General features: G+C 38.6%; 1 protein-coding gene across 2 annotated transcripts in view; it reads left to right on the forward strand.

Annotated features, from left to right (window-relative positions):
• The window catches only part of Akap13 (A-kinase anchoring protein 13), a 209,532-nt gene that overhangs the window by 8,649 nt on the left and 174,809 nt on the right, over nt 1-26,074 (forward strand). The window contains exons 2-4 of one of the 2 annotated variants that reach the window (XM_023710147.1): nt 7,905-8,103; nt 11,868-14,925; nt 18,454-18,575. In XM_023710147.1, coding sequence (XP_023565915.1) covers nt 7,905-8,103; nt 11,868-14,925; nt 18,454-18,575 — 3,379 coding nt within the window. Of the gene's footprint in view, nt 1-7,904; nt 8,104-11,867; nt 14,926-15,679; nt 15,852-18,453; nt 18,576-26,074 lie in introns of those variants that run through there. The other variant, XM_023710150.1, reaches the window with a different exon arrangement.

Here is a 26,074-nt window from a genome sequence, read left to right on the forward strand (position 1 = left end):
CAGTTTCCTCATTTCCAAAACAGGAATGCTACTACCTTGAAGGAGTCATATGTGAATCAAATAATGTATGTAAAAATACTTGTTTCAATGCCTTTATCTTGGCAGATATCCAAATACTGTTTTTTTCCTGTCTTAAATAATTGTAGAAGAGTAAAAGAATTACCTCTACCTTTAGTTAATGTTTTGTATTTAACTTAAAAAAAATTAACTCATAGAAAAGATGCAGAAACAGTACAGTGAACTGTGTACTTTTCTAAAATCATTTGTTAATGCTTTGCTACATTTGCTGTATCTGTTTATGCATAACTCACCAGCTGTGTACATAAGTTGCAGATGTCATAACTCCGAAAAGTACTTCCTACTTTTCTACCTTTGTTCCTAGATATTTCAGCATTTCCTAAGAATGTCCTGCATGGCTTGATTTGGTTACAATAAAATCTTTGTATGTGTTTTCTAAGGTAAACTTTAGGTACCCAGGCCAAAATTTAAGGTGGAGGACTTAATTACTAACTGTAGGTACAAGAAGGGCTTACACTTGAGAGAATGCTCAATAGTTACTCTGTAAGTCGGAGTATACTGAATAGTGAAAATGACTTTCTAATGAGCAGTATGGTAATTGTACATAAAGAGATTCTGTATTTGTGCTTTGGGAATAGAGAATATTATAGGTTTGGAATTGAGATCTAAAGATTTTAGGATTGAGCCTCATAATCCATCCAGGAAGGAAAGAGGATGGAGGGGGAAGTCAGAGTTTACCTTCCCTCTATTGACTCCATCATCATAGAATCCATTTCTACATGTGATTTTTATCTGAAAACATTCAGCTACCTAAAACTTGAAAGATTTATATTTTAAATATTTTTTGTGACAGTATATCAAACCACACTCTCCTGAATTTCTTTGTAGTTCCTTGGGTATCTGCTGTCCATTTATTTTTATGTTGTCGGACAAATGTTACTATTCAGTTAAAAAGCAAATGTTGGAACTGTTGATTGATTTGAATTATCCGACCAATACTTAGGCATGGTTGATCGTATGTACGTATACTGAGTGTTATCTTTTTAAAAATGTATATTTTTCCAGCTGTGAAATTAGGTACACTTTGATCAATGCCGTTAGAACATTACATCAGAGTTTTAATTTACAACAGATTTTTAATTCTCAATGATAAAATCGTGTTTTTACACTAAATAGCATCTTAATTTTGGTGAAATACATTTAGTATTTACAGTTTCCCACTTTTAAGGGCAAAATTCTTAATAGATCTTTTTCTGCCTTTTTTTTGTTTATTTGTTTCTATGGAGGTAGTAGTAAACTAAACCAGATGGTGGTTATTTTAATGATAATTTGTTTCATCTTTGACTGTGTGGTTTCCCTTTTGAGAAAAGTATTATTCAACCTTGTAACCCTAGCATCTGTCACTGTGCCTGCCAAAATTTAATAAATGTGAGGTAAATATTTCATTGAATGATCTTTGATTATCATATTTTGAAGCTGGTCCATTAAAATAATATTTAAGAAGTGATTTATTTAATTCAAAAGTATTAGTTATACAAGAAGAAAAAGTAAGCATATGACATGGTTACTTCTCTTGTTGCTGAGACAAAATAGCTGGTTCAAAGTTAAAGTTTGTAGAAGTTTCAGTCCATAATCAACTGGCTCCAAGGCAAGGTCGCATGGCATATGGGCATCACACAGGAGAAACAGTTCATTGTGGGCAAAATGCAGCAAAGTAGCAAGCAACAAGCAACCACAGCAGCCCTCTTCTGTCCTCTATATTCTGACCCACCTTGACGGCAGATAGCACTCACATGCAGGGAGGGCCTTCCCATTATCCACTCCCAGATCTATGCCAAGCCAGTCAGTGGACTGATTTAGTAAATCTCACACCCATGATTCCAACATCACATACGTAATCCCAACTTCATACACTCTAGATCTAGCCGCCTCTGCAAAGTCCCACCTATGTCTGTATGAGGCTTTGGCGAGGATATCAAGCTATAAGCCATAATACCATAGTACACTTGGATGGTATATCATGTAGATACTAAATACTGATCTAACCAAAATAACTATTAGGAAGAAGAAAGAGCAAGCTGTGTGCATGTGTTTTTTGAAACAAAAGGCAAATAGTGATATAAAAAAAACCCTTTTGTATACTTTTTTTATTTTTTGTATTGTAGGGAAGAGTCTACAGGGTGTTCAGGGTCTCACTAGCAGATTGGACTCGTAGTGATCCACCTGTTTACAGCCTCCCAAGAACTGGGATTACAGGTGTGTGCCACCATACCTAGTCTCAATTGCTGTCTCAGTGCACCCTGGGAGTAGGGCTGGCATGGCAGGCCCAGGGATTGGACCCCCAGCCCCTGCACCTGCTTGCAGTCCCTTTAATCTGCTGAGCTATTTGGCCAGCCCTTTGTATACTTTTGTTAATGTGCTATATATACTGACTTTAGATCTTAAACTCTCAGTAAATTGCATCTCCAGTAGACATCATCCTGCACCGCAAGGCCATGGTATTCCAGTGAGAGTGGTAAGACAAATAAATAAAGAACTATTAAATGGCCAAAGAGGTTCTTTAAAAACAAGCCATAGTAGAGTAGGTTTTGTCTTGAGAAGGATAAGAAAGAAGATGCTCTGTCATTTAACAGAAGAATGGAAAAAAAGATCAAGTAACCAGACCAAAAGTTGGATGCATTATGGATAGTTGGAACCTCTGATTGATGAGTTGTGTTTTGAGAATGGACATTTGTAGACTGATCCAGAGTGGGGTGTAAGGAGCTGAATTGTGGCTGGAAAATAACCTGATGGTGAATGTTTATAGGTAGAACAGCTTCTGGTGTAACTTGGCATTTGAAGGCATTATCATAGAATGAAAGGTGGTGATTTAGTTATGGCACTGTTAGCTGAATTATTTTGGTCATAGAGTTCTGTGATTCTCTGCTTTATTCATGTGAACAACAAAGATAGGGTGCTTTATAAAATGATAAAGATTAAAGAGAAATTCTGAGTAAATAAAGTCCAAAAGTTACAATAGAAATTGTAAAAGGGAAAGAAACTGCTCAAAAGTAAACAAAACGAAACAACTGGGCTGGAGGAAAGAAGAAAAGAAAGAAGGAAAAATTTAAAAATGTATACGTACACACACACACACACACACACACACACACACACACACACACACTGGTGAAGACTCCTTGGTGAAGACATTCATAAAGTAATTGTAAGTGGGATAGGAGCTCAAACACTGAAACTAGAGAGCAGTTTGGGAGGTGAGCTGGGATTGTGCGAAAGGATGAATGCAAGAAGACTGAGTTAAGAGAGGTTATTTGTTCACATCTAAAATGTGAAAGAAGAGGTAGGAACAGCAATGGGGAAATAACATATTTTTGTGGATGTCAGATGTCAAAAGAAGAATCAGGTTAACACTTTTACATTCTGTACAATTTAAGGACAAAGAATGGCCATTGAAATTTGGGATTTTTCACTAAATGATGTGTGGCAAAGAAGTTTCAGAAGCCTTGGGTAGGAGTCCAGTTGCAGAGCCTGAGAGTGTTCACTTGTAGGAAGTGGTGAGTGAATATTTACGTCCTTTGATGGGAAGAGAACAAGGTAGTAAGTTCCATGGATTATATTAGTGCCCTTCACCCCCAGCACCACTGACAGTTTTTGCCTAATAATTCTTTATTGTAGGAAGGTTCGCTTTCCCCCAAAGTTGTAACAATCGGAAGATATCCTCAGACGTTGTTAAATGTCCTTTGGGGACCAAATTCCTAAGGTGAGAACTACTGGTCTATAGGGTTGAAAGGATTGCTGCTGCTTCGTTTACTGTCAGTGATAGTTGGTCTGTTGCTGATGGTGGCAAGGGAGCAAGCTCAGACACAGCAGAAAATTAGAGGCAACTAGATGACACTGATGAAGGGTGCTAGGGAGGGTGGGAAGAAACAAAAACCACTGTCTAGAAAATGCATCTTGAGAAGGTAGAGATCCTCCCACCTCTACTTTCTTTGGAGTGATAAAGATTACTTTAGTTCGCAGTAAATGACTTTGAGCTTCTTATTAAGACAGGGAAAAAAGTCATCTGAGGATGAGTAGACAAGGGTAATGTTTGGCATTTGTGGAAATCCCATACCTATGGGTATGTGGACTGATACACAACAAAAGCATTTCAGAGCAGCAGTGAGGCCTGCTGAAGATGGACTTCGGAAAATTAATGGAGACATTAATACCAATGTTTTAATGAAAATTACTAAAAATACTGAATTACATCTTGGGGTAGAAGGCCTATGTATAACCTAATCTGACACTTTTTATTCGTGCATTTTACTGTTTCGATTTTATATATGTTCTTATTTTGCTTATTCACAGAACAGTGTAGATTTTAGAGTTATTGAACTGTTATTTCTGTTAATTTTTTATGGCTACATAATAGTATGTGAATTTGTTCTTTAGGTTACCAAGTTGTGAGTTGCAGTAGACCTTATCATGCATAGAGCTTTGCCAGATTGCACTAGTGGACACACAAAAGGTTTTTGCATGTTTAACTCAGAACAGAAAATATATTTGCCACATAGCAAATTGCAACCTTCATCCCTGCTTAAATTTCCTTCACAGCGATTGCTGTCTTCTAGATGCTTTACTTATCCACCATGCTTTCTCTTCCTTGCTGAGCTACAAACTCTGACAGAAGTGAGTCTTAATCAGCACCCTAACTAGTGGTGCATGGGACAGGTTCTGGTTTTGATGGTCTTTATTGGAGTCCGGCTGTATAATATATGGTAATCTGAGCAAGCAGGTACATGAGGATTATTTGTCATACAGTTAATTAAGTACAGTCAGAAACAAAGTCAACCCCAGCTGAAAAGCTGACTTTCCAGTTGTCTTCTTCTTGTTGGTGTAGACTCAGATTGACCTCGAGTTATTCCATTGACCTTTGAAGTGACTGCCCTACAGGTGCTTTTCTATTTGAGATCATTTTACTCAAAGTACAACACTGTAGCAAATATAAAAAGCATTTAGCACATAGCATATGCTATTCTTATTTTAAGCAACTGTTAGGTAGCCACTATCAAATATGGAAAATTACAATAGTGTTCTTTTAAAGCACACTTGTTACTTTGAGCCAATGCATGATTTTCCGTTAACTTACAGATTTTCTACTATACTGTTTTTTAACTTTAAAATTCCCATTTATTCTCAAGTGACTTATTAAATACAGATGAGTGTGATTTAATAGAGAAACCTTTGTAGAGGCAGTTGATGTAATCTTTCTCTTACATTTGTCGACAGAGAGCATATCAGTTTCTTTTTTGCATATTGATTTCTTATTAGTTTCCTCCATTTTAAGAGATCTCAAATTTAACCATTCTTCTTCCTTCCAGAATCCCTAGGATAGTTTATCATGGTACTATTTGCTTATGCTTATATGAGATATAATACATGTTATGTGGGAGGTTTGAGATGTTAGTATCATAACTAAAGAGAAAATAAAGAACGTGTCACAAACTGAGGAAAAGGTTGATAGAATGCATAATGTTATTTTGTCTAATCTTTTAGCTGTGAGGCATCTAGTCAGAGATTGTTTTCAGTGTGTTTAAAGGTTTCAGAGGAACAGGGTTTTTCTTTTCTTTTTTTTCCCCACGATTTGAGCAGGGTTTTTCTGATAAGTGTAGGAAATATGAAAGGGAGGCTTACTAGGAATTATTTTTAAGTGAATGCAAACCAAAAGTAACAGGGAACATGATTATGGGACTTCTCTGTCCCAAATACTATAAGCACTTCATGTTCATTTCTCTAGTTCTCAGAACAGTGCTTGAGTTGTAACATCCCTGTGGGTACATTATAGAGTTAAGTCCAAAAGAAGTTAAGAAACTTTTAAGATATTGTATAGCTAGGAAATGAAAGGACTGGATTTGAATCCAGAAATCTTCCTATTCTGTTCCTTACGCTCTATCAAACTATGAAGAACAGTAACATGAAGGATTAGTGAATTAGAAATTTATATTTCTGTTGAATGTAGAAGAAACTGGTTAACATTTGCCAAAGTATAGTTACAGAGAACATTGGACTGTAGAATAATAATATAAGAATGATATATTAATAGTTAAGGAGAATGTAATAATGAGAATATAGTTATATGGGGAGTTATAATGAGAGTATAGTTATATAGAAAGTATAGTTACAAAGAATATCAGCTTATAGAATAAGAATATAAGAATGATATAAGTGCAGTGGCCGGGGTTCGATCCCAGGCGTGCCAGCTCCACCCCTGGGGCATGCTGAGAGGATGATTGAGACTGGGCGTGGTGGCATAGGCCTGTAATCCTAGTGCTTGGAAGACTGAAAACAGGATATTACAAGTCTGATATAAGTAGTGAGACCCTGGAGACCCTGTACTAAATACACACAAAAAAAGAATGATATATAAGAATACGTCGTTATGTACTTCATCAGTCTCATTTCGTGAAGTTCTTTCATCTGCCAGCAAACATTATGGGCATGGGTTTATCTTCCAGATGTAATGCTTAAATTTGAGGTGCTGTGGTCTTTATAGAAGAAATCACTTCCTTGATCAAGTAATTGACTTACTTACTGTACTGGAAACATCATTAGAACCACATCCAAGACATTTTTTTGTGTTCATGTGTGGAGTTTGTTTTACTTGGTACTGGGTATTGAATCTAGGTATGCATTACCACTGAGTGACGCCCCCACCTTTTTTTTTTTTTTTTTTTTTTTTTTTTTTTTTTTTGAGACAAGGTCTCACCTTACCACTTAAATGGACCTCAAATTTGAGTCCTTCTGCCTTAGTCTTGTGAGTAGCTGGGATTATATGTGTGCCACAATGCCCAGTGAGATTTCTTGTTTGTGATCTGTGCCAGAAATGCTTGGTTGTATGCCTGGCCGCTTTGTTAGCTTTATTGGTATATGTTTATAATGACATAAATTGAGCAAAATTGTTTTTCAAAATTAAAGAAATTGAAGTTCTTTGAACCAAGAACTTCATTTAAAATGGGATTTTTAAAATTTTGTTGACAAGGACAATATAATCTGACATTGTAGGGTTTTTTGTTTATTTCTGTGTAGTTAACTGCAGGAAATTTGAAACATTTCCAGTATTGTTTATAAAGTCAGAATACACTTTTGTGGGTTGAAATGACTGATTCTTCCCTTTCCAGTATAGTCAACTATAATTAGTACATCCATATTTAAAAGCAATTCTTAATAAGTCCTCTATGGAAAACCAGGATTATATTCTTCATTATTTGGTTGTTAGCAAAATATTAATTGCTTTAAATTTTGACTTTTTTTGTGTGCAGGGTCTTACTACACAGCTCAAACTCATAGTGATCCTCCTGTTCTCAACCTCCCCAGTGCTGGGATAAAATTTGACCTTTTAAAAAACGTTGATCCAAAGAAAAAACTTAAGGAAGAATCCTATACTTTTTATTTATTTTTTTTTTTATGAATTTAGGACAGGGACTCACTGTGTAGATCAGTCTCATAGTGATTCTCCTGTTTTCAGCCTCCCAAGCGCTAGGATTACAGGCGGGCACCACCATACCCAGTCTCAATCGCTGTCTCAGCGTGCCCCAGGCGGCAGGACCAGCTCGGCACACTGGGCATCAAATCTGGGCTGCTGCGCTCTGCCTAAGCAGGCACTTCAGTCCACTGAGCTATCATACTAGCCTAAGAATCCTATGCTTTTAATCTAACCCTTTTATGACTTCTTAGGAAAACAGGAGGCTTTGTTACATGCTGAATCATGGGATTATGTAAGGAAAATGTTTACAAAGAAGAGTCAGATTACTTATGACATCTAATATGACATTATACTTAAAGGGTCTTATTCTTACAACTAGCATGTAGAATTCATATGTTAACCAGAGATTGCTTGTTTGCAGGGAGAATGCTGGGGAACCAGACTCCTGGAGCAGTTTATCCCAAGAATTCCCTTATGGAGACTGTTCAGTGAGGCATCATCGGGAGTTGGACATCTATACTTTGACCTCTGCATCAGAATCCAACTGTGAACCCGCACTTCCTGGAGATAGTTGCTCTGGACATATTTTAAAACTTATGGACATCCAACAGCAGCTAATGGTAAGGAAGATAGTTTTCCATTTGAGATGTGTGTGTATGTAGCCGTCTTGCCTAGTGAACCTTGCTATACTCTGAACGTAAAAATGTTTCTACCAAAGATCATGAAACCTATGAAGCAGTATTTGTATTATTTGATACCACCACTTGACTTATAAACTAGCATTAAGAATGTAGCATGGTAGAAGGCAGCTGAGATTTTAAAACTGATTTTTGCTATGTTTCTGAAGTAATGAAAGATACACATAACCTTTTGCAAACATAGAAGTATGTAACAACTAAAACTAAATTACAAGGCATAAAATATGTCTGTTTGGTTTAACTTTATAGAGCTAAATGAAGAAAACCAGTTTATGAAATTGTTGCTAAAGAACAAGAACCAAATTTATTCATTTAAGCCTTTCACAACTATTTTAGTGAGTGATGATAATGTTACTATATTTAAATTGATAGATTGTTTACAAGATCACAAAAAAAAAAGATTTTGTAATTCACTCAAGTCTGCAAGATAAAGATGTTTTCAGAAATAAAAGCATTACAGATTCCTTGGTAGCATTAATTATGGCTAACGTAGGTGTCCTATGGGTACATTCTCTTGGTCATAACATTTGAAGAAGTAAGTTGGGAAAATTTTTTCACTCAGTTTATTTCAGGGCTGATTGGATTTGGAAACAGCTTGTAATGATTTCACTTGAGATTGCCTAGAGTTAGCTTGGTGCCAGCATCTTCTTTAGGAGCAGGCATTGTTTCTGAGGCCAGCAGGCCCAAAAATTCCACAGGAGGGTTGTTAATGTGCCTACCTTTGCTTTTCAAAATCATATTTGTTTTATTTTTTAAATTTTTGACATCAGTTATTTTTATTTTAAAGAAAGGAAAAAAAAAACAGTGGTACAAAATCTCAAACGATTGTAGGAGAGTAACAATGGTTAGTACATTGTGTATTGTTATTGCCAAAGTAGTGTCTCATATTACAAGATATAGGCAAGAAATAATAAGCAAACAACATAGGTACAAACCTCTGTTGTTTTTTTTTTTTAGTCAACAGAAAATGGAAATATACTTTTTGAAGTTTCTAATACTAGGAGAAAATATCATAAAATGTCTTTTTAAATAAATTGTAAGTCAAAGATACAGTATAAATCTTAGAACAAAAATTAAGATTAAGCAATATGCAGAAAATTAAATGTTTCAAAAACAATTGAACTAAGAAAAAGTTTTCATGATAGCAAAGAAGTACTAAGAGTAAAACATAAGATAAATACTGGAATGGAAAATAAATGACCAGCACTTCTAACAATTTGAGGATAGGATATCACACAAAGTTCTAGTGTGTTGTGGACATGCATAATGACCGTAACAGTTACTGTTACTTCTGCCCATATTCTTTTTATATCATTTGTATTGACTCCTTTCTTCTCATTGATGCCTATTAGTCTCACATTGTTCATCTTTGCATCATCTTGCAGGTATTGAATTATTTTTTCCTGCATCCTAGTTGTTTTAAAGAAATCTTTTCTTATTTTTCACTAGCTGCAATTGGTGTCTTTCAGGTCAGAAAGTCTATTTTCACTTTCACGCAAACGGTTTTGCCAGCTTGTGATTGAGGTTTTAATTTCCTGTATATCACTTTAAACCTGTTTCATAGATTCTATTTCTTTCCTAAATTGTTTATTCAGGGGTTCCATCATTTTTATATTCTCCTCTATTTTTTTATCAGTGTATTCTTTAGAAGCACTTAGTACTTCTTTGATTATAGTTACCACCACATTTTTTAGTTCTGAAATTATTTCTTCTATACCTTTCTGCAGTTGATTCTTTACTGTCAACGCTATTATTTCAGAGATATCTGGTGTGTGATTTCCAGTTTCCTCAGTGTTAGTGTCTTCTGCATTTGTACTGGGTGTTCTCGGAGCCTGAGACTGCATTTTGTTCCTTCTCTTTGTCATTTTGTATACCACTGTCTTCTGACCTTTGGTGTAGAGCTTGCATAAAGTTATTACCTTAGCACCAGATCTGGATCTGTGAAGTTCAGATTCCTCCAGGTGGGTGTTGCTTGGATCTGGCTGCTGTGCTCCACTTCTTTCTGCTGCAGCCATTACAGTTGAACCCTTGTGTGTCTCTGGCAAGATGTTCTGCTCCTGAATCAGCTGGGTTGGTCTTGCCTGTAGCCTCTTTGCAGGGAGTTCTGCTGAAGGGTTCCGTGCTGGGCCTGCAGCCTGAGTCAAATGAGGATCCGTGGGCCCGTGGTCGTCTCACTCACTTGCTGGGCCTGCGCTCTGGGTCTGTTCAGGATCCCGCAGCCCGGGTCCTCTCACTCACTAGCCAGACCTGTGCTCTGGGTCTGTTCAGGATCCTGTGGCCCTCGGTCGTCTCCTCATGTTTGATTTAAAGCACTCATTTTCTTTTTCTTTGAATGGACTGCTCAGGAAATCAGGTTTTTCTCCTAGAACTTTTTTTACTTTTGGGGGGGGGGGGCTCCAAATGCCTTCAGGGCAGGTTTGGCTGGTTTGCATTGTGGGGATCAAACCACAGCAACCTGAGCCTGACTGCTTTGTTGAGGCAGCCACTTAAAGAACTGAACTAAGGGGCAGGCCCCCTTTTTACTTTTCTTTTTAATCCACCTGAAAACATCAATTAGCAGATTTGGAAGCTACTCACAAGGTGTGGTTGATTTGAAAAAATAACAACCTGAGAAATTTAGTGGAAATTAAATTTGTAGTATACATGTGCTAGAAGCTTCTTAGATAGATTCTTCAGGTTTGTTTCTCCAGGTCTCTCTTCTGTGATGTCCTCCCTTCGTTAAATCTGAAAGACTGATGGCCTGCTTGCCCGCACCCTCCCTTGCTCTCTCTCTCTTTCCCTACTCCCTTTCTCTCTCTCTCTCTCTTTTGGTGGTATGTAGTACTGGTGATTGAACTAAGATTCATCCTACTGTGGTATGTCCTCTCCTCTCTCCCTGCCTTTTTGAGACGAGGTCTTTCTGAGTTGCCTAGGCTGGACTCAAGCTTGTGATCCTCCTCTCAGAGTGCTGAAGCACTAGACATGTGGCACTATACCTGGCATGCTTTCATAAGTTTAAAGAGACTGTCATACTTTAGATAGGAAGGGAAACTAATTAATGTTGAATAATTTAAGGAAAATAGCACATGAGACATGAGCCTTTAGTGAAACTCCACTTTTCTTATGCTCTTTAATAGGACTTTAGTAACTAACTATAACACATTGTATTGTTTTATTTGTAAACTTCTACAATAAATTCACTAAGTAGATAGGAATAGTATAATATATTTACTCAATAAATAAGCGGACAGATGATAGCAGTAGATCTTAAATTATTGCAGTAGGTCAACAATGAGTAGAGAACAACCAGGTATTTTAAAATAACTTTTATATATTAACCAAATAGTATTATAGTAATTGTCGAAATTTGGATATAAAGGTAAACTCATAAGAAATCATCCTGCCTCGGCGCCCATGCCCACCTCCCATCTCTACCCCAGAGAGCTGACATTACAGGCATGCACATCACACCTGGCAACTATTTATATTCTGAGCCATTTTTAACATCCCAATAGCTATGTAGATACAAGAGAGAAAAGTTATCATGAATGAGAAAAGAAATAATTTGAATTTGCTTAGATCAGATTATCCTGCAACCCTAGCAGGACCAGAATGAGGGAGTTTTGTCCAACAAACTTTTGCACATAGGTGTCAGTGACATCTTTTTCAGAGCAGTTTTTTTTATGCATGTTTTGATTGCCTCCTAGAAAACAAACCTCCCACAGATGGACAGTCTTAACCTCGCCACGGTGACAGCACAGGATCCTTGCAGTCTGCCCACTGCCCTGGAGACTAATGGCCAGATCCTTCCCTGTGCACCAGCGTCCTCAGCCAGCCAGCAGCTTTCTTCTCCTGAAGAGACTGAGACTAGCCTGTGTTGCCACAAGAGTTCAGTTAGACAGATTGAAAGTTCCTGTGATTTGTCACATCTGATTGAGGAAGAGAATACAGACTGTTCTTATAGGAAGAAAAATAAAGGCATGCAGAGAAAAAGGGAAGAGATGGAGCCTGCACCTACTGTGGAATCAAGGACTGTGTGTGACCAAAACACCTGCATTCAGAGCATGCCTGACTCTCGAGTCAAAGGCACAGAAGGGCTTTCATCCTGTGGAGACAGAATTGAGGAAACCGGAACAAAGTCTTCTGGAATGACCACAGACCAGAAGGCTCTGTGTATCAGAGAGAATTTGTTGCAGGAAGACACGATCACAGAGCTGGCCAGGGCCCAGCCTTCCTCTGGAGGTAAACTGGCAAGCAGGTCAACAGATGTCAGCACCCCAGAGAGTGCAGGGGAAATGAAACATAGCCTCGTGAACTCAGGTGCAGCTGTCCAGAACAGTATGTGTGAAGCAGGGAAAAGGACAAAGGAAGGATTTGAGAACTCTAATATCAGCATAGCTGAAACCTCCAATGTACAGGACACCGGTGAGCCTGTGGATAACGCCAGTGTTCCAAGCTGTCCCTCTGCCACCACCATCCTGAGTGGCAACAAACCAGATAATTCCTCCCTTACATATAGTCTTGGAGAAATCCCTGGTGAAAAAACAGCAGAAAATGAAAATCTGAGAAGTTGTGAGGAGAGTGCCAGTGCTCTCGGAGGTGGGAGCTCTCTGTTGACTCCAGCTGGTGCAAAAGACAGGATTTCAGATGGATTAGAACTGGGCATTCCTATAGCAGGCATTCATGAGGCTCTGTCACCCTCGGAATTAACCTTTTCTGCACTAGAAAGAGATGTGCTGCCAAACTTAGAAATGAATTCACCTCATATTAAAAACCAAAACAGCAAGTTACTGGTTTGTTCTACAACCGGAAGTGATAAACTTGGCACTGACTCTGCTTCTCTACAGAACACAGTGACTTCTAGTGGTGAGATGGTTGCAGAACATTGCAATGACATAGTTGACCTGCCTGGAATCACCACAGCAGGGCAGCCTAACACACAAGACCCACCCACTGTTTTCTGCCAAGAAGACCCGCAAGCAACTGCAGTCTCTTCTCACCCTTTAAGAGATAGCCAAGAATGCATGGATTTTTGTCCTCTCAAAGCTTTGGATAAAAAGAGCCAAGGAAAAGATTTGAAGGTAGATACACCTTTAATAACTGTGCTTGAGGCAGCTTCACATCTGCATCCATTGGTCCCTAAAACTGAGAAAGAACTGGGGCCAGACCAGACAGTACCATCAGGCAGCACTTTCCCTCTGGCAAGCAGTCCAGGCAGTGAATCAGTAACCAAAGATGACGCACTTTCCCTTGTCCCCTCCCAGAAAGAAAAGGGAACAGCAACCCCGGAACTACATACGCCTATAGTGTGTAAAGATGGCCTGGCCAGAGGAGATTCAGACTGTACTGATAAACAGCTGCTAGAAGACAGCACTGTAGGCCTGTCCACGTCCTCTGCTGCTGTACATCTTCAGCCTACCATGGGGAATATCAATCCTGGAGGACTTACTGGAGAGCAGGAGAGCCCTGGCTCCTCAGCACCCCCTGAAGTACTGGCTGGCTGTTCGCTGCTAAGTGTGGATAAGGCCACTTTGGACTCTAGCTCAGTTTTGACTGAAGAAGGAGAAAAACTGGCAGTTCTCCAAAACTCTGAAGCTCAGGGACAAGATGACAAGGATAAAGCATTGACGTGCTCCTCCATTACGAAAGATGTGCTTTCTTCAGGAATGTTGCTGGAAGTGCAAAGAATACCATCTCCTGGACGGGAGACATCAGGATTCTGTGAAAAGCCTATCTCAGCTGTCTGTACAGAGGACAAAGCATTTCGGCCCAGTAATTCACTGGTCCCACCCTCTGCCTGTCTTAAGGAAGAAACTGAACATAACAAGGAAGTGGCCCCACTGGTCTCCCTGCTGGCTGAAGGTGGGGTCACACAGAGCTTGGTGATACCAGGAGCCTCTGGTACAGAGCAGAACAGCACACCTCTCTTGCCACATCTTTTGCCAGATGTGTCTGAGGAGCTTACAGGCAATCAACCTTTTGCCCTGGAGGTTGAAGTGAAGAACACTGAACTCCAAAGGAAAATCAATGCCTGTGAAGTGAGTGGAAATGTGACAATAGGTGTTCCAGGGGTTAATAGGTTGCAAGGTCCTGATGGTCCTAGAAGAAAGGCTATACCACAAAATATCCAAGACATCCCCATTTCAGAAGTTTTGTTGAACCAAGAAAAGAGTGTGACCCTGAGTTTGCCAGGAGCTTTACCAGACAAAGGTGTGATCAGCCCACTGGAAGCTACAACCCCAGCAGTGTTGCCTCTTGATGGAAAGAAAGAAAAGCTGGAGGGAGCAGACCTGAGTTGTAACACAGGTGACTCCAAGGAGATACAAATGGATGATGAAGCACTGGAGCATCCCACAGACATAGGACTCTCAACTTTTGATGACAAGATCCCAGCAGTCAGGAGGGAAGTCAAACAGGTCTCACCCTCAGACAAGCAAGCTGCACATGTCCCTGAGGGGGCAGACTTAGAGGAGGCTGCCTGCCGTATAGTAGAAGCTGTCATTGAACGAATCAAGGCCTCAGGAGCACTGATTACTGACAGAGAACTCTGTCACATGTCACTGTCCAGTCCTGAGTCAGGCCTTGTGACTGAAATACCAGAGAAGGCCTCTACAGAGAAAGTACATGCTTTCTTGCCTGGGCAGACTCTGCAAATGGATGATGGTATTTGTGAAGAAGCCACAGAGACCCTCACAGGAGTCTTTGTTGAAAAGGAAGAGCCAGAAAAGTTCACTTTGCCTGTTCAGAAGCCGGAGCCAGCAACAGGTAAGCAAAGCAAAATACAAAATAAATAACTTCAGAAGCAAGTTACTTTTAGAGTCTCTGTGGTGTGCTAGTAAAAAGATAGGTGTCTTTGTTGTTTTATTTTAAGGCTTTGCTTGCTCACTGAGTTGGTTGCCAAGTTAATAGTCACCACCATCGGGATGCACGTCATCTTAGGTTGGAAAGATTTTGCTTCCTGTACTGTACATTCATAGCTTCATTACTTAAACCTATAAATGCTCTGTCTGTCACAGGGTAGTAATTGCAACTTTCCAAACCTCAAAAACAATGCCTAGATCACAAGTGGCTTAAAAAGATGAAGGAATTTAGCAAATGTTTTTATGTACATAGCGTATTCCTTTTCTTTAGAATTGTAAAAAGTAGTGCTTCAAAGGATGTGTTTTACTTACAGTCTTGAAACCCCCTTCCTCCCTGTCATCCTCATGTGAATTCTGGGCATATTTAGAGTTACAGTGGTTTCATGAATAGCTGTAATTAGCATTTTAAGCTGATGGCCCAACATCCAAAATGATAACATTAAGTCATTGCTTTGCTTAAGGGTAGTTCCCTCCTTTCCTGTGTTAGTAGCAACCTCCAGTTGTATTGCGTATGGCTTCTGGGCAGAGTCTGGGAATTCAGGACCCTGCACAGTGTATGGGTACAATGCAGGATTTCCGTCCAAGCCCAGCCTGCTGAGCTGCTGTCACTGGGCAGACCTTGTGTCTGCTTATCTTGGTGAAGCAGCTGCACCGAGCAGATTGCTCACACAGCAGCCTGTTCCATCTGTGGGTAACCATGTCCAGAGACAGCAAAGAGAAACCACTCTTGCTCAGGGGAAATACACTTGCTGAATTAAAACTTTTTATTGTGGGTTGAGACTGAAGCTGAAACTGCAGTCATCCCTGTCTTAACTTCTGAAGTCTTTCAAGGTCAGTTGAATGCATGCTTTTATACCACTACCTGCTACCAGCTGTAGACACAGGACATGTCTGTATGTCTGTTCTATTGCTTTTGTAGGTAAGAGGTAGCCTGTTTTTGTTTATTGTTTGATTATTTTTGCTGCTCTTTGTAATTGTTGATAATCCCTTTAAGTGTAGAATACGTTAAGAGCATGGGGGTGGGGTGTAGAGAGAACAAACAACAACAAGTGGCTTAGGAAGAAGAATGGTAGAAACAGTTTATTTTTCCCCTTTAAGGACTTTTACTCATTTTATCTCCTCTCCCATGAGGGATTTAAGAACATAGATAGAATTTTTGGTGATTTCTGGTTTTTAGATTGTTGCTTTAGATTTGTAACAATAGAAATGTATTGGCTGCTATCTCAGAATTTAAATGAGAAGATCTCTAATTTTTAAAATGAGACACAACAAGTCTATTTTGGGGGGCCCCAGCAGGTTGGCATTTCAGAAGAATGGGAGTGGCTGTAAGTTGATGCCTGGCTATGTTCTTTTTATTTGGGTTCTCTGTCCTTGCCACATTGGCCAGAGTTGTTTCTCCTTTTGGCTATGGTCATAATTTAAGCGAAGGTACTGTAAACTATATAAAGTTCTCTGTGAGAAATGATAAATACAGAAAGAATTTCAGACTGAGGTTTTTAATAGCATGTAACAGTAAAGATATTAAGAAATTAATTTTAAGGTTTTACAGTTTTAAGGAAGAACTATACCAAATTTCAAGAGGGATTTTTGGGTTGGTGTATTTTGTGTAGGTGGCTTACTTCCCCTGCTACCAGAGGAGTCACAGTAGGCTCAATGGTCATGGTCTCAGACTTAGAAAAGTAACCAGTGATGAAGAAATCTGTGCTTTCTTCAGAAAAGAGGGTTGGGAAAGTCCGTGGTCACATTGCCCTAGAGAAAAACCACCGAAGTGTGATATCAGAGCCAAAGGGTATTTTCTGTGAAGTTTATATTTTATTGGTGGATTTAACTATGTTGTTTTATGAACTTGGAGCATGATTTGGAAGGAGCCAGTTAGAAGAAAATAATGTGGTCTTTCACCCTTCAGAAGCATTGATCACGGTGCTGTAGGAAGCTGGTGGTGCGTATGGAGCCTTGCCAGTTTTTCAGAGTTGTCAGCACCCCTCAAGTCTTAGTAATCACTGTTTCCCATTGTGACTGATTGCTGTTGCTAAGATACATATTTTCTGTTGATAGGTATAGGAAAGTAAAGTTGTGCCAAGAATCACATCCCCAAATGAATAAAATAAAAACACCTCCCCCATTATTCTAAGAAATGTTTTGATCCAGGTACTCTCATAAAGAGATTCCTTAGTCAAGAAAAATTTTTTAACTTTAGGTACATTTTATGAAGTTCAACAGAATTTATTCTCTTGACAAAGCCTTGCCTATTCAAAGAAAAGAGATTTATAAATGCTCATTTATGCAATTGTAACTTTCCTAAATTGAAGGAAACATTTTGAACATGTATTAGAATAAAATCTTAATGTAATTTCTTTCTCCCAAAAGAAACTTCTCTGATTTTTGGTGTAGGGAGACTTTTATTTGCCAAGAGTAATGGCATCACTAGATTAATAACCACCAAAGGAAATTTTCCACATGAAAGGGACACAACAGTTCCATTTGTATTTGAACAATGAGATGAATTTTGACTGTTTAGTTATCTGTCCGCTTTTTTAAAAAGTCTCAGAAGCCTAAGTTTTCCTGAAAAAAATTTACCACCTCCTCCTTATATTTTGTTAACTACATGGTGGCCAGGTAACAAAGACTACTACTGTTTGGGCTATATAGCGCAGCCAGCAAGAGGACAACTGTGATTCTAGAGAAAAAATATAGAGAGACTTTTTTATGAAGAAAAGAAATTGCTGGCTTTTCATTGTTTTGGAAGAAATAAAAGTTCAAGTAAGTTCAAGAATACTTTTTTTCAGGGGCTGGGGAGATAGCTTGGTGGTCTAAGTGCCTGCCTGGCAAGTGCAAGGACCCAGGTTTGATCTCCTGTATTGCATGGCGTGCAGTTGTTGCAGTTACTGCATGCTGTGCCAGTGGCACATGCCTGTGATCCCAGTGCTGGGGAGGCTGAGACAAGAGGATCACTGCAAGCCTGAACTGTGTAGCAAGACCCTGTATCAAATACATACATACATGCATACATACATACTTGCTGCAGCAAGAAGTAGATCAGGGTGTATGATAGTCAGATATGGTCAGAGGCTTTGTCTTATTCTGAGTAGCTTTCTCCTCTTGTACCTTTGACCTTATTGATGGTGGCCAGGCGGGAGTACCTAGTTTCAGATGTTAATCTGTCCCCTACAGTTTAGGAATTTGTTTTTCTACATGCAGGTCAGCCCTGTACTCACAAATTTGTCATGAAATCAGTGACGGGTAGGGAAAACCCACAGAACTGTGTGGTAGAGTGAAGCTTGATATGGGGCTAGAAGTTGCACCAACAGCAGAATACTTTCCATTTAAGGCAAAAACAAACATATGAAACCTGGAGCTTGTTGTGTATAGTCACAAAAATCAATTTTTTCAAATGCCTCACTCTGACCCCTCCCATACCATCTTGTTTTTTCAGCAATGCCAAACACAAAAACTGAAGATGAAGTGGATTTTCTAAGTAAGACCAGATTAAGTTCAGATTTTGACCAGGTGGCTGTAGGGAATGGAACTACTACCCCTAAGATAAAGACCCGTGTGGTAAGTGACATCAAGAAGACTCTGGGCATAGAATGTGTTTAGCTTTGTCTGCTGTATCTGATTTAAGGCCTAGATTTTTTTTATAGTACAGGGACACCATAGTATTTTACCTTCTCTCTTGTTCCAGAATGGTGGATGTGTGATTAGCCTTTCATTAACTAAATGGTGTATGTCACACAGTTAAGGTTTGGAATGGACTCTCCTACATGAACTCTTGAAGATTACAGTGAAATACATTTTCTTTTTTTGCGGAACTGGGGATTGAACTCAGGCCCTTGCGCTTGCCAGGGAAGTACTTATTCCACTGAGCCATCTCCCTGACCCTGAAATACATTTTCCTGTGAACATAAGACATTGAAATTTGTAATCCCCATACTCGAACTGTGCCACAGTGAGAATTGCGTGGGATCTGTTAACTCTTCTTAAACTTTTATTTCTTTATATAGAAACTGACAACAGCAAAAGCTGAGGTTTTACTTATATCTTTAATAATGATCTAAAATATGAAGCACTATCTCATTTTTAGTGAAGAAAAAATTAGTTTTAAGTTTTAATCTTAACACCTTTATTGGGGTATAGTTCACATACTATAAAATTCAAATAAAGTGCACACTTCAGTGGTTTTTCATCTGCTTACTGACTTACACAGTTGCCACCATTAATCATCTAATATGACAGCATTAATCATCACCCTAAAAAGAAACCCTGTTTTCACTAGCAGTCCACCTCTTCCCCACTGTTTCACTCAGCTCTTAGCTTACACTAACAGACCTTCTGTTTCAAAAGGTTTGCCCATATTGGAACTTCATATAAATGGAATTACACAATATGCGGTCTTTTGTGACTCATTTCTTTCACTTAGTATAGTGTTCTCAAGGTTCATCCCTGTTTTAGAATTTATCATAATTTCATTTCTTTTAATGATTAGTCCACTGTATGGTTGTACTATGTTTTGTTGTATATTTGGATTATTTTCACTTAATGACAGTTGTGAGTAATACTAGTATGAACATTTGTGTACAAGCGTACATGGAAATATGTTTTCTCATATGTACTAGTAGAATTGCTAATTGGTTTATTTGTAGTAATTATATATTTCATATTCAGGTTTTAAAATTTTTTTCCTTTTGGTTTGAAGCCCTTGATTTTTTTAAACAACAGAACTTAAACATGTTGCAATACTTAGTACTTTAGAATTTCATCCTGGTTAAAGAAAAAAACTGAAAGTCAAGTTAGTGGACTAACTTAAAGTACAACCTTTTTTGGCTAAACTTGGTAGTTGTGCCATTTTTGCCTTTTAGAGGGCTATGTGGTGTTTTTTTCTTAAAATTATCCTAGTGGGTGCAAAGGGTAGTATTGTCCCAAACTTTCAAGCGTATGTGATAAACAAGCCTCATTTTATTGAAGTACAGTAGTATGAACGTTCTGACTGTTTTGACCCGCCCCTTGTTATAGATAATATTCATGACTAATGTCTGGGTGGCTACTTGTATGACAGGCGTTTCTCAGATAAATGTTGCTTTTATCCCTGGAGGAAAAGAGAGCACACCCCCATGTGGGTACATGTATTTTTGTTTCAAAAGCTCCTAGAAAGAAAGGAACTAATTCAAATCCTTGAATTGAAATAGTTGTTACTTAGTTCTCCATCTTTTTTAAAAATTAGTTTGTATTGTTACATTTTAGACATATAAAATGGTATCATTCATCATTGAAATTTGTACCTATACATAATATATCTTTCTTTCCTTTCCCTCCCTTCCTTTCAACCCCTTCTCCCTTCTATTTATAAAAGCTGTTTCCGCACACCCCCCTTTCCTAGTTCTCATTCCCATGTGAACATTTTCTTTCTCTTTCACAATATATGTTACACATTTTGGTACCTTTTTACACTTGCAGTTTCTCACACCAGAGAAACCATGTGATATTTGAACATGTGTGTCCAATTTGTGCCTTCAAAGTTTGCTCTTAAGATTCATTCTTTTGGGCTGGGAACTCTCAGTAGAGTAAGTGCTTGCCTGGCAAGTAAGACTGAGTTCAGTCTCCGGTCCTGGGGAAAAAAAAAAAAAAAAATCATTCTTTTACCTTAAAATATATCATTTTTATGCTTCTTTATGGCAGACTAGTCCTTTTTTTTTTTTTTTTTTTTTTTTTTTTTTAAGCACATCTTTATCCGTTCCTCTGTTATGAAGGGAGAAATAACATCCTCTGTTATGTTTCTACTTCTTCATCTCAGAAGTATCAAATATCCTCGGGTATTTGGGGTTATTTGCAAGATTTACCTATTACAGACTGTACTGCTATAAACGTGTGTACATACATTGCTGGGCTATGATACTTTCAGTTCTTTGGGGTAAGGTACCAAGAAGGAAATGGCTAGATCAAAAGGAACCACCACACTGATTTCCACAGTGGTTGCACCAGTCTATACTCCTCACAGCAGTAAAGAAGAGTTTTTTCCCCCACGGTGCCTCCAGCATTTGTTATTGGTTGTTTTCTTGACAATAACCATTCTTTCTGAAGGGAGATAGAATTGCAACATTGTTTTAATTTGCATCCCTCGAATAATTAGTGAGGTTCAACATTTTTTCATATATTTATTTGCTGTTTCTACTTTTGCATCTCAGAAGTATCTGCCTCAGATGTCCATCATTGGATTGAGTCTTTAAATTTGGGGGAAGGTCTGATTATTTCGAGTTCTTCATATATTCTAGACATTACTCCTTTATCTGAGGAATAGCTGGCAAAAAGGTTTTTTTCTACCCTGAGTTGTCTCTTTACTCTGTCAGTGATCTCTTTTATTGTACGAAAGCTTTTTAATGAGATCCCAGTTGTCGATTCGTTGTGATAGTTCCTGTGCAGTTAGAGCTTCCTGTATAATTGGAGTTCTGTTCATAAAGTCTTAGTCTACGCGTATGTCTTCAAGAATTCTACCTGTTCTATCTTGTAGCAACTTTAGGCTTTCTGTTTTAATATCTCTATCCTGATTTCATAGTGATTAGTATCACTGAATCTCATTTTGTGTTTATTTCTAAATCTATGATTTTCTGATAAAGGATATTTCTATTTTAATTTTATCTTGTCTGCTGTAAAGAAGAAAGCAAAACTTTGTTGAAGTTTGTTCACTCTCAGTCCCTTTCTTTTCATTTTACCTCTTTTTAATTTTTTTTTTTTTTTTTAATTTTAGGGAAGGGTTTCAGGGTGTTCAGGGTCTCACTACTAGATCGGATTCATAGTAGTCCACCTGTTTACAGCCTCCCAAGAGCTGGGATTACAGGTATACGCCACCACACTCAGTCTCAATTGCTGTCTCAGTGTACTCTGGGGGTGGGCCCAGCATGGCAGGCCCAAGGATTGAACCCCTGGCCCTTGTACCTGCTTGCAGGCACTTTACTCCTCTTGTTTTAGGAGTTGGGATAGATAATTCTCTTGATTGCTTAGCATACCTGATTTCCAGAGAAAAGAATAAACCTTGGAAAGTCATATGAATAGTTTAAGGTCAGACTTGACTGGAAAGAGAATTTGGAGTTTGACTTCTCACCTAGAACTTACATTAATGGCACATTTCTCCCTGACTTTACCATGGGCTCTGTGATGGTTGAAGGTTTTTGGTTTTTTTGTTTTTAAATGTATTTGGTACAGGATCTCACAATGCAGGTCAGACTCTAGTGATCCTCCTATTTTCAGGATCCCCAGAACTGGGATTATGAGCATGCATTACCACGCTCAGTTCCAGCATGCCCGAGGGCAGGGCTGGTGTGGCATGTGGTGCTGGGATCGAACCCCAGTCCCTGCACTTGCCTTAGTAGGTACTTAGTCCACTGAAGTATTTTGCCAGCTCTCAGTGAAGGTTATTTAAGAAATATTAAAGCCCTATAATTTGTTTCTTGGTGGGGGCATCTCCATGCTTCTTGCTTTGTGTCTGCATCCACTGTATATAGTTGGAGAAAACATATGCCAATAGGATTTTATTTTGTTCGGTTAGTTGTTGGTTTTTGGGGCTCCATTACTGGGAATTGAACCAGTTGCACTTAGCTACAATTTTAGCTTTTTTTTTAGACAGGGCCTTGAGGTCTTGGTAAGTTAGCCAGGCTGGCATGAACTTGACTCATCTTCCCCGAGTGCTGGGGTTATAGATACGCAACAGCATGCGCACTAGATTTTTAGTTCTTGAAGACTTTCAGGTTGGAGCAGTGCAGTTTTTTTGGTATCATGTTATGAAATCTGGTCTTGTCTCCTTTTTGCTGTGTCAAACTCCCTCTTAAAGGATAAAGTATGGACATACACTTTAATTTTTCCTTTATCTTATATTCTCTTTTTCTGATATAATTTTTCATGTAATATGTTCAGTTAGTCAAGAGAGTAGTTGGTAGGCAGTTCTTTTTTGTAAAGTACAGGTTAAATAAATATTTCAGACTTTGTAGGACATATACACCATAAAAGCTGATCAAAAATATTGTGAATGTCTAAAATTTAATTTTTCTGTTTTTTTTTTTTTAATTTTAGGGAAGGGTCTACAGGGTGTTCAGGGTCTTACTACTAGATCAGACTCATAGTCAGCCACCTGTTTACAGCTTCCCAAGAGCTGGGATTACAGGCTTGCACCACCACAGCCAGTCTCAATTGCCATCTTAGTGTGCCCCGGGGGCAGGGCCGGCACATCTAAAATTTAAGAAAAGAAATTATATAGTAAAATTGCAGTGGCATCAGTCATGCTCAAAATACTCCCCCTTGCTTGAACACATCTATGGTTCTTGCCATTCTCTGAAGCTGTTAGGGCAGTCTTCTTTTGTTAGTATCTTTGTGAGATGTGGTCAGACATATAGTGAGTGCTGCTACCAAGTTCCATTCAATAGAAAGGTAAGCCATAAAATCATTACAGGGTGTTGTCATCTACTTTATTCACTGGATCTGGTGCCATGTGACATCTGGCTCTTCCCCAGAGTCAAAGTGACTGTGGAAGGTAACCATTGAATCCATTCAAGACATCAAGACTGCCACACAGTGCAACCAAAGACATTCATTAAAGAGAACTTCCAAAATTGCTTCAGAAAGTTTTGAGAGTGATGGGTTAAGTGTGTTTGAAGCAAGGGGGAGTTTTTTTCAGGGGATTAATATTTTTTCCTATATTACAGTGGTACCTTGATTCATAAATGTAAATTATTTTCAGTCATTCTTGAAAACTTTCAAGTTTGAATAGTTAACTTTGCTTATATAATGTGAAAGCAGCCACCGATATTGCAGAAACAAACAGGTGTGTCTCTTTAATAAAATCTTACACATGGATACTAAAATTTAAATCTTGTAAAATTTTTATGTGTCATACAGTAGTCAGTTTTCGTATTTTCCCTCCAGTCAGAAAAGTAAAATCTAAGATTTTTCTTTTTTTTCCCTGTATTTAGGACAGGGTCTATAGAGTCTCACTATGGGACTCATAGTGATTCTCCTGTTTTCTGCCTCCCAAGTGCTGGGATTACAGGTGCGCACCCTTATGCCCAGTCTTAATCACCGTCTCAGCATGCTGGTTATTGAACCCCAGCCAGCTGCTGCACTCTGCCTAAGCAGGCACTTTAGTCCACTAAGTGATCAGGCTGGCCCTTAAAATCCAAGATTTTTCAGTGGCCATATAAAAACAGGTGATGGGCTGCTGGGAGATTTCTTCTTCCATTCCCTTCCCCCAACCCCTCTCACTTCTTCTTTACCCTCCTGTCCCTCTCCTCTCCTCCCCTTGTAAACTGCATTGGAACAAGGAGTTCCACTTGGGTCTCTCCTGGGCTAGCTTCTTGGCATCTCTAGAGCTGACTGTCTTTATCTCTGTTAATCTTCTCAGGCTTAACCTTCTGAAATCTGTGTTTGCATTTGGAAATGAGTTAGTTAGTTGAACTTTTGGCTGTAGTTAAAAAAATTATTATTCTGATCTTTCTGACACTTGTCCACTCTGTTGGCCTAGAATAGTCTAGTCATTGCTTCTCTGTCTCATCCTTGTAAATATAAAAGAGAATATATGTGATAAATTTTCAGGAACAGCATACATGTATTTTATAGTTTGCTATCAGTTTGAAAACTAGAATGACATGATTTTATGGCAGTTTTCTGGTAAGTGTGAAGAGTTCCTATAAAATTTTATTAGTATACTCCATAAGATTTCTCAAAATGTAATTGTCAGGGTCTAGGGATCAAGGATTTAAAGATTAGAACTAACTTTAGGTTCCTCTTTTGTTTAGTCCAGTGACCTAATGCCTGTCTTATAAATTGAGGAATAATTTCTCATTTCTTAATGCAACTTGACATGTACTAGGCATTTAGAGGAAGAACGCTTTAAAAATTTGTTCATAAATAAAGTAGACAGTGTCAGGATTAAAGTTTACTTATATTTGTATGCGTTAGATGCTTGAGACTTCTTGATAGTCTTAGCTGATATTTGAGTTGAAGAGTTTTCACAAACTATGAGGCAGAGTCATTGAGTTACACATGATTCTGTTGTGCATCCACCTGTCCATCTATCTATCTATCGGTACCACTGGTGATGAAACCACTGTCCTTTGCACTGAGCTGCATCCCTAGCCCTCCAGTCATTTTTCTTTTGAAAGAGGATCTTGCTAATTTATGCAGGCTGGTCTTGAACCTGTGGTCATCCTACCTTTGCCTCCCAATTAGCTAGAATCGCAGCTGTGCACCACCATGCCTGGCAAATAGTTAAAGTGTTACATTCAGCATTATCCTGCTTGCATATTTTTACTGATTTCAGATTGCTTTTTTGATTTTTGCAAGAACAGCATCTCTGTGCAGCCTAAACTGACCTCAGACTCATGATCCTCCCTCACAGCCTCTTACCCAGTGCTGGGATTATAGGGGCGCCCCACTATGTCTGGCTCAGATTTTTTTGTTCTCTTTTTTTACTTGATGAATTAGTGTATATCAAGTGCTGAATACAGTTAATATTATTTTCATTCAGTTAAGTTTGTTTCCAGTATCCTGTTCACTTAATCAGTGGAATGTGATGGTTCAGATTCAGTTACTACTTTTTAAATGTATGTGACTTCTTGATAGCCTTAACTGATATTTGAGTTGAAGAGTTGAAAGCTTCAGGAATAGAATCATTAATTTGAGGTCATGAATCTTGTTTTTACTTCTGAAATGTTTAAACATTTAGGAAACCTTGAAGATTATCTAAATCCAGTACTTTCGTTTCCTGAGAAGAAATGGATTCAGAATGTTGAATGCCTTGCCTGACATCATGGCATGTTAACTGTCAACTGAACTAGAACCCAATACTGTACTATTAGTAGTATTGTGCTTATATTGTTGTTTCCTGTGAGTCATCTTGGTGGTAGACTTGGAAAATCTAGTTCACTTGGTTTAGGATGAGTCCTCCCATTTTAGACAAGTATCCTTGAGTAATATACTGTGTCCTAAAGGTCTCCTCTCCCACCCTCTTCTCCCCTCCCCTTCCCCTCCTGCACCAGCAGCTCTCTCTCTCTCTCCCTTCTTCCCTCTCTGCC

Source organism: Octodon degus, unplaced genomic scaffold, assembly GCF_000260255.1.
Source record: "Octodon degus isolate 3935 unplaced genomic scaffold, OctDeg1.0 scaffold00002, whole genome shotgun sequence".
Taxonomy (NCBI): Eukaryota; Metazoa; Chordata; class Mammalia; order Rodentia; family Octodontidae; genus Octodon; species Octodon degus.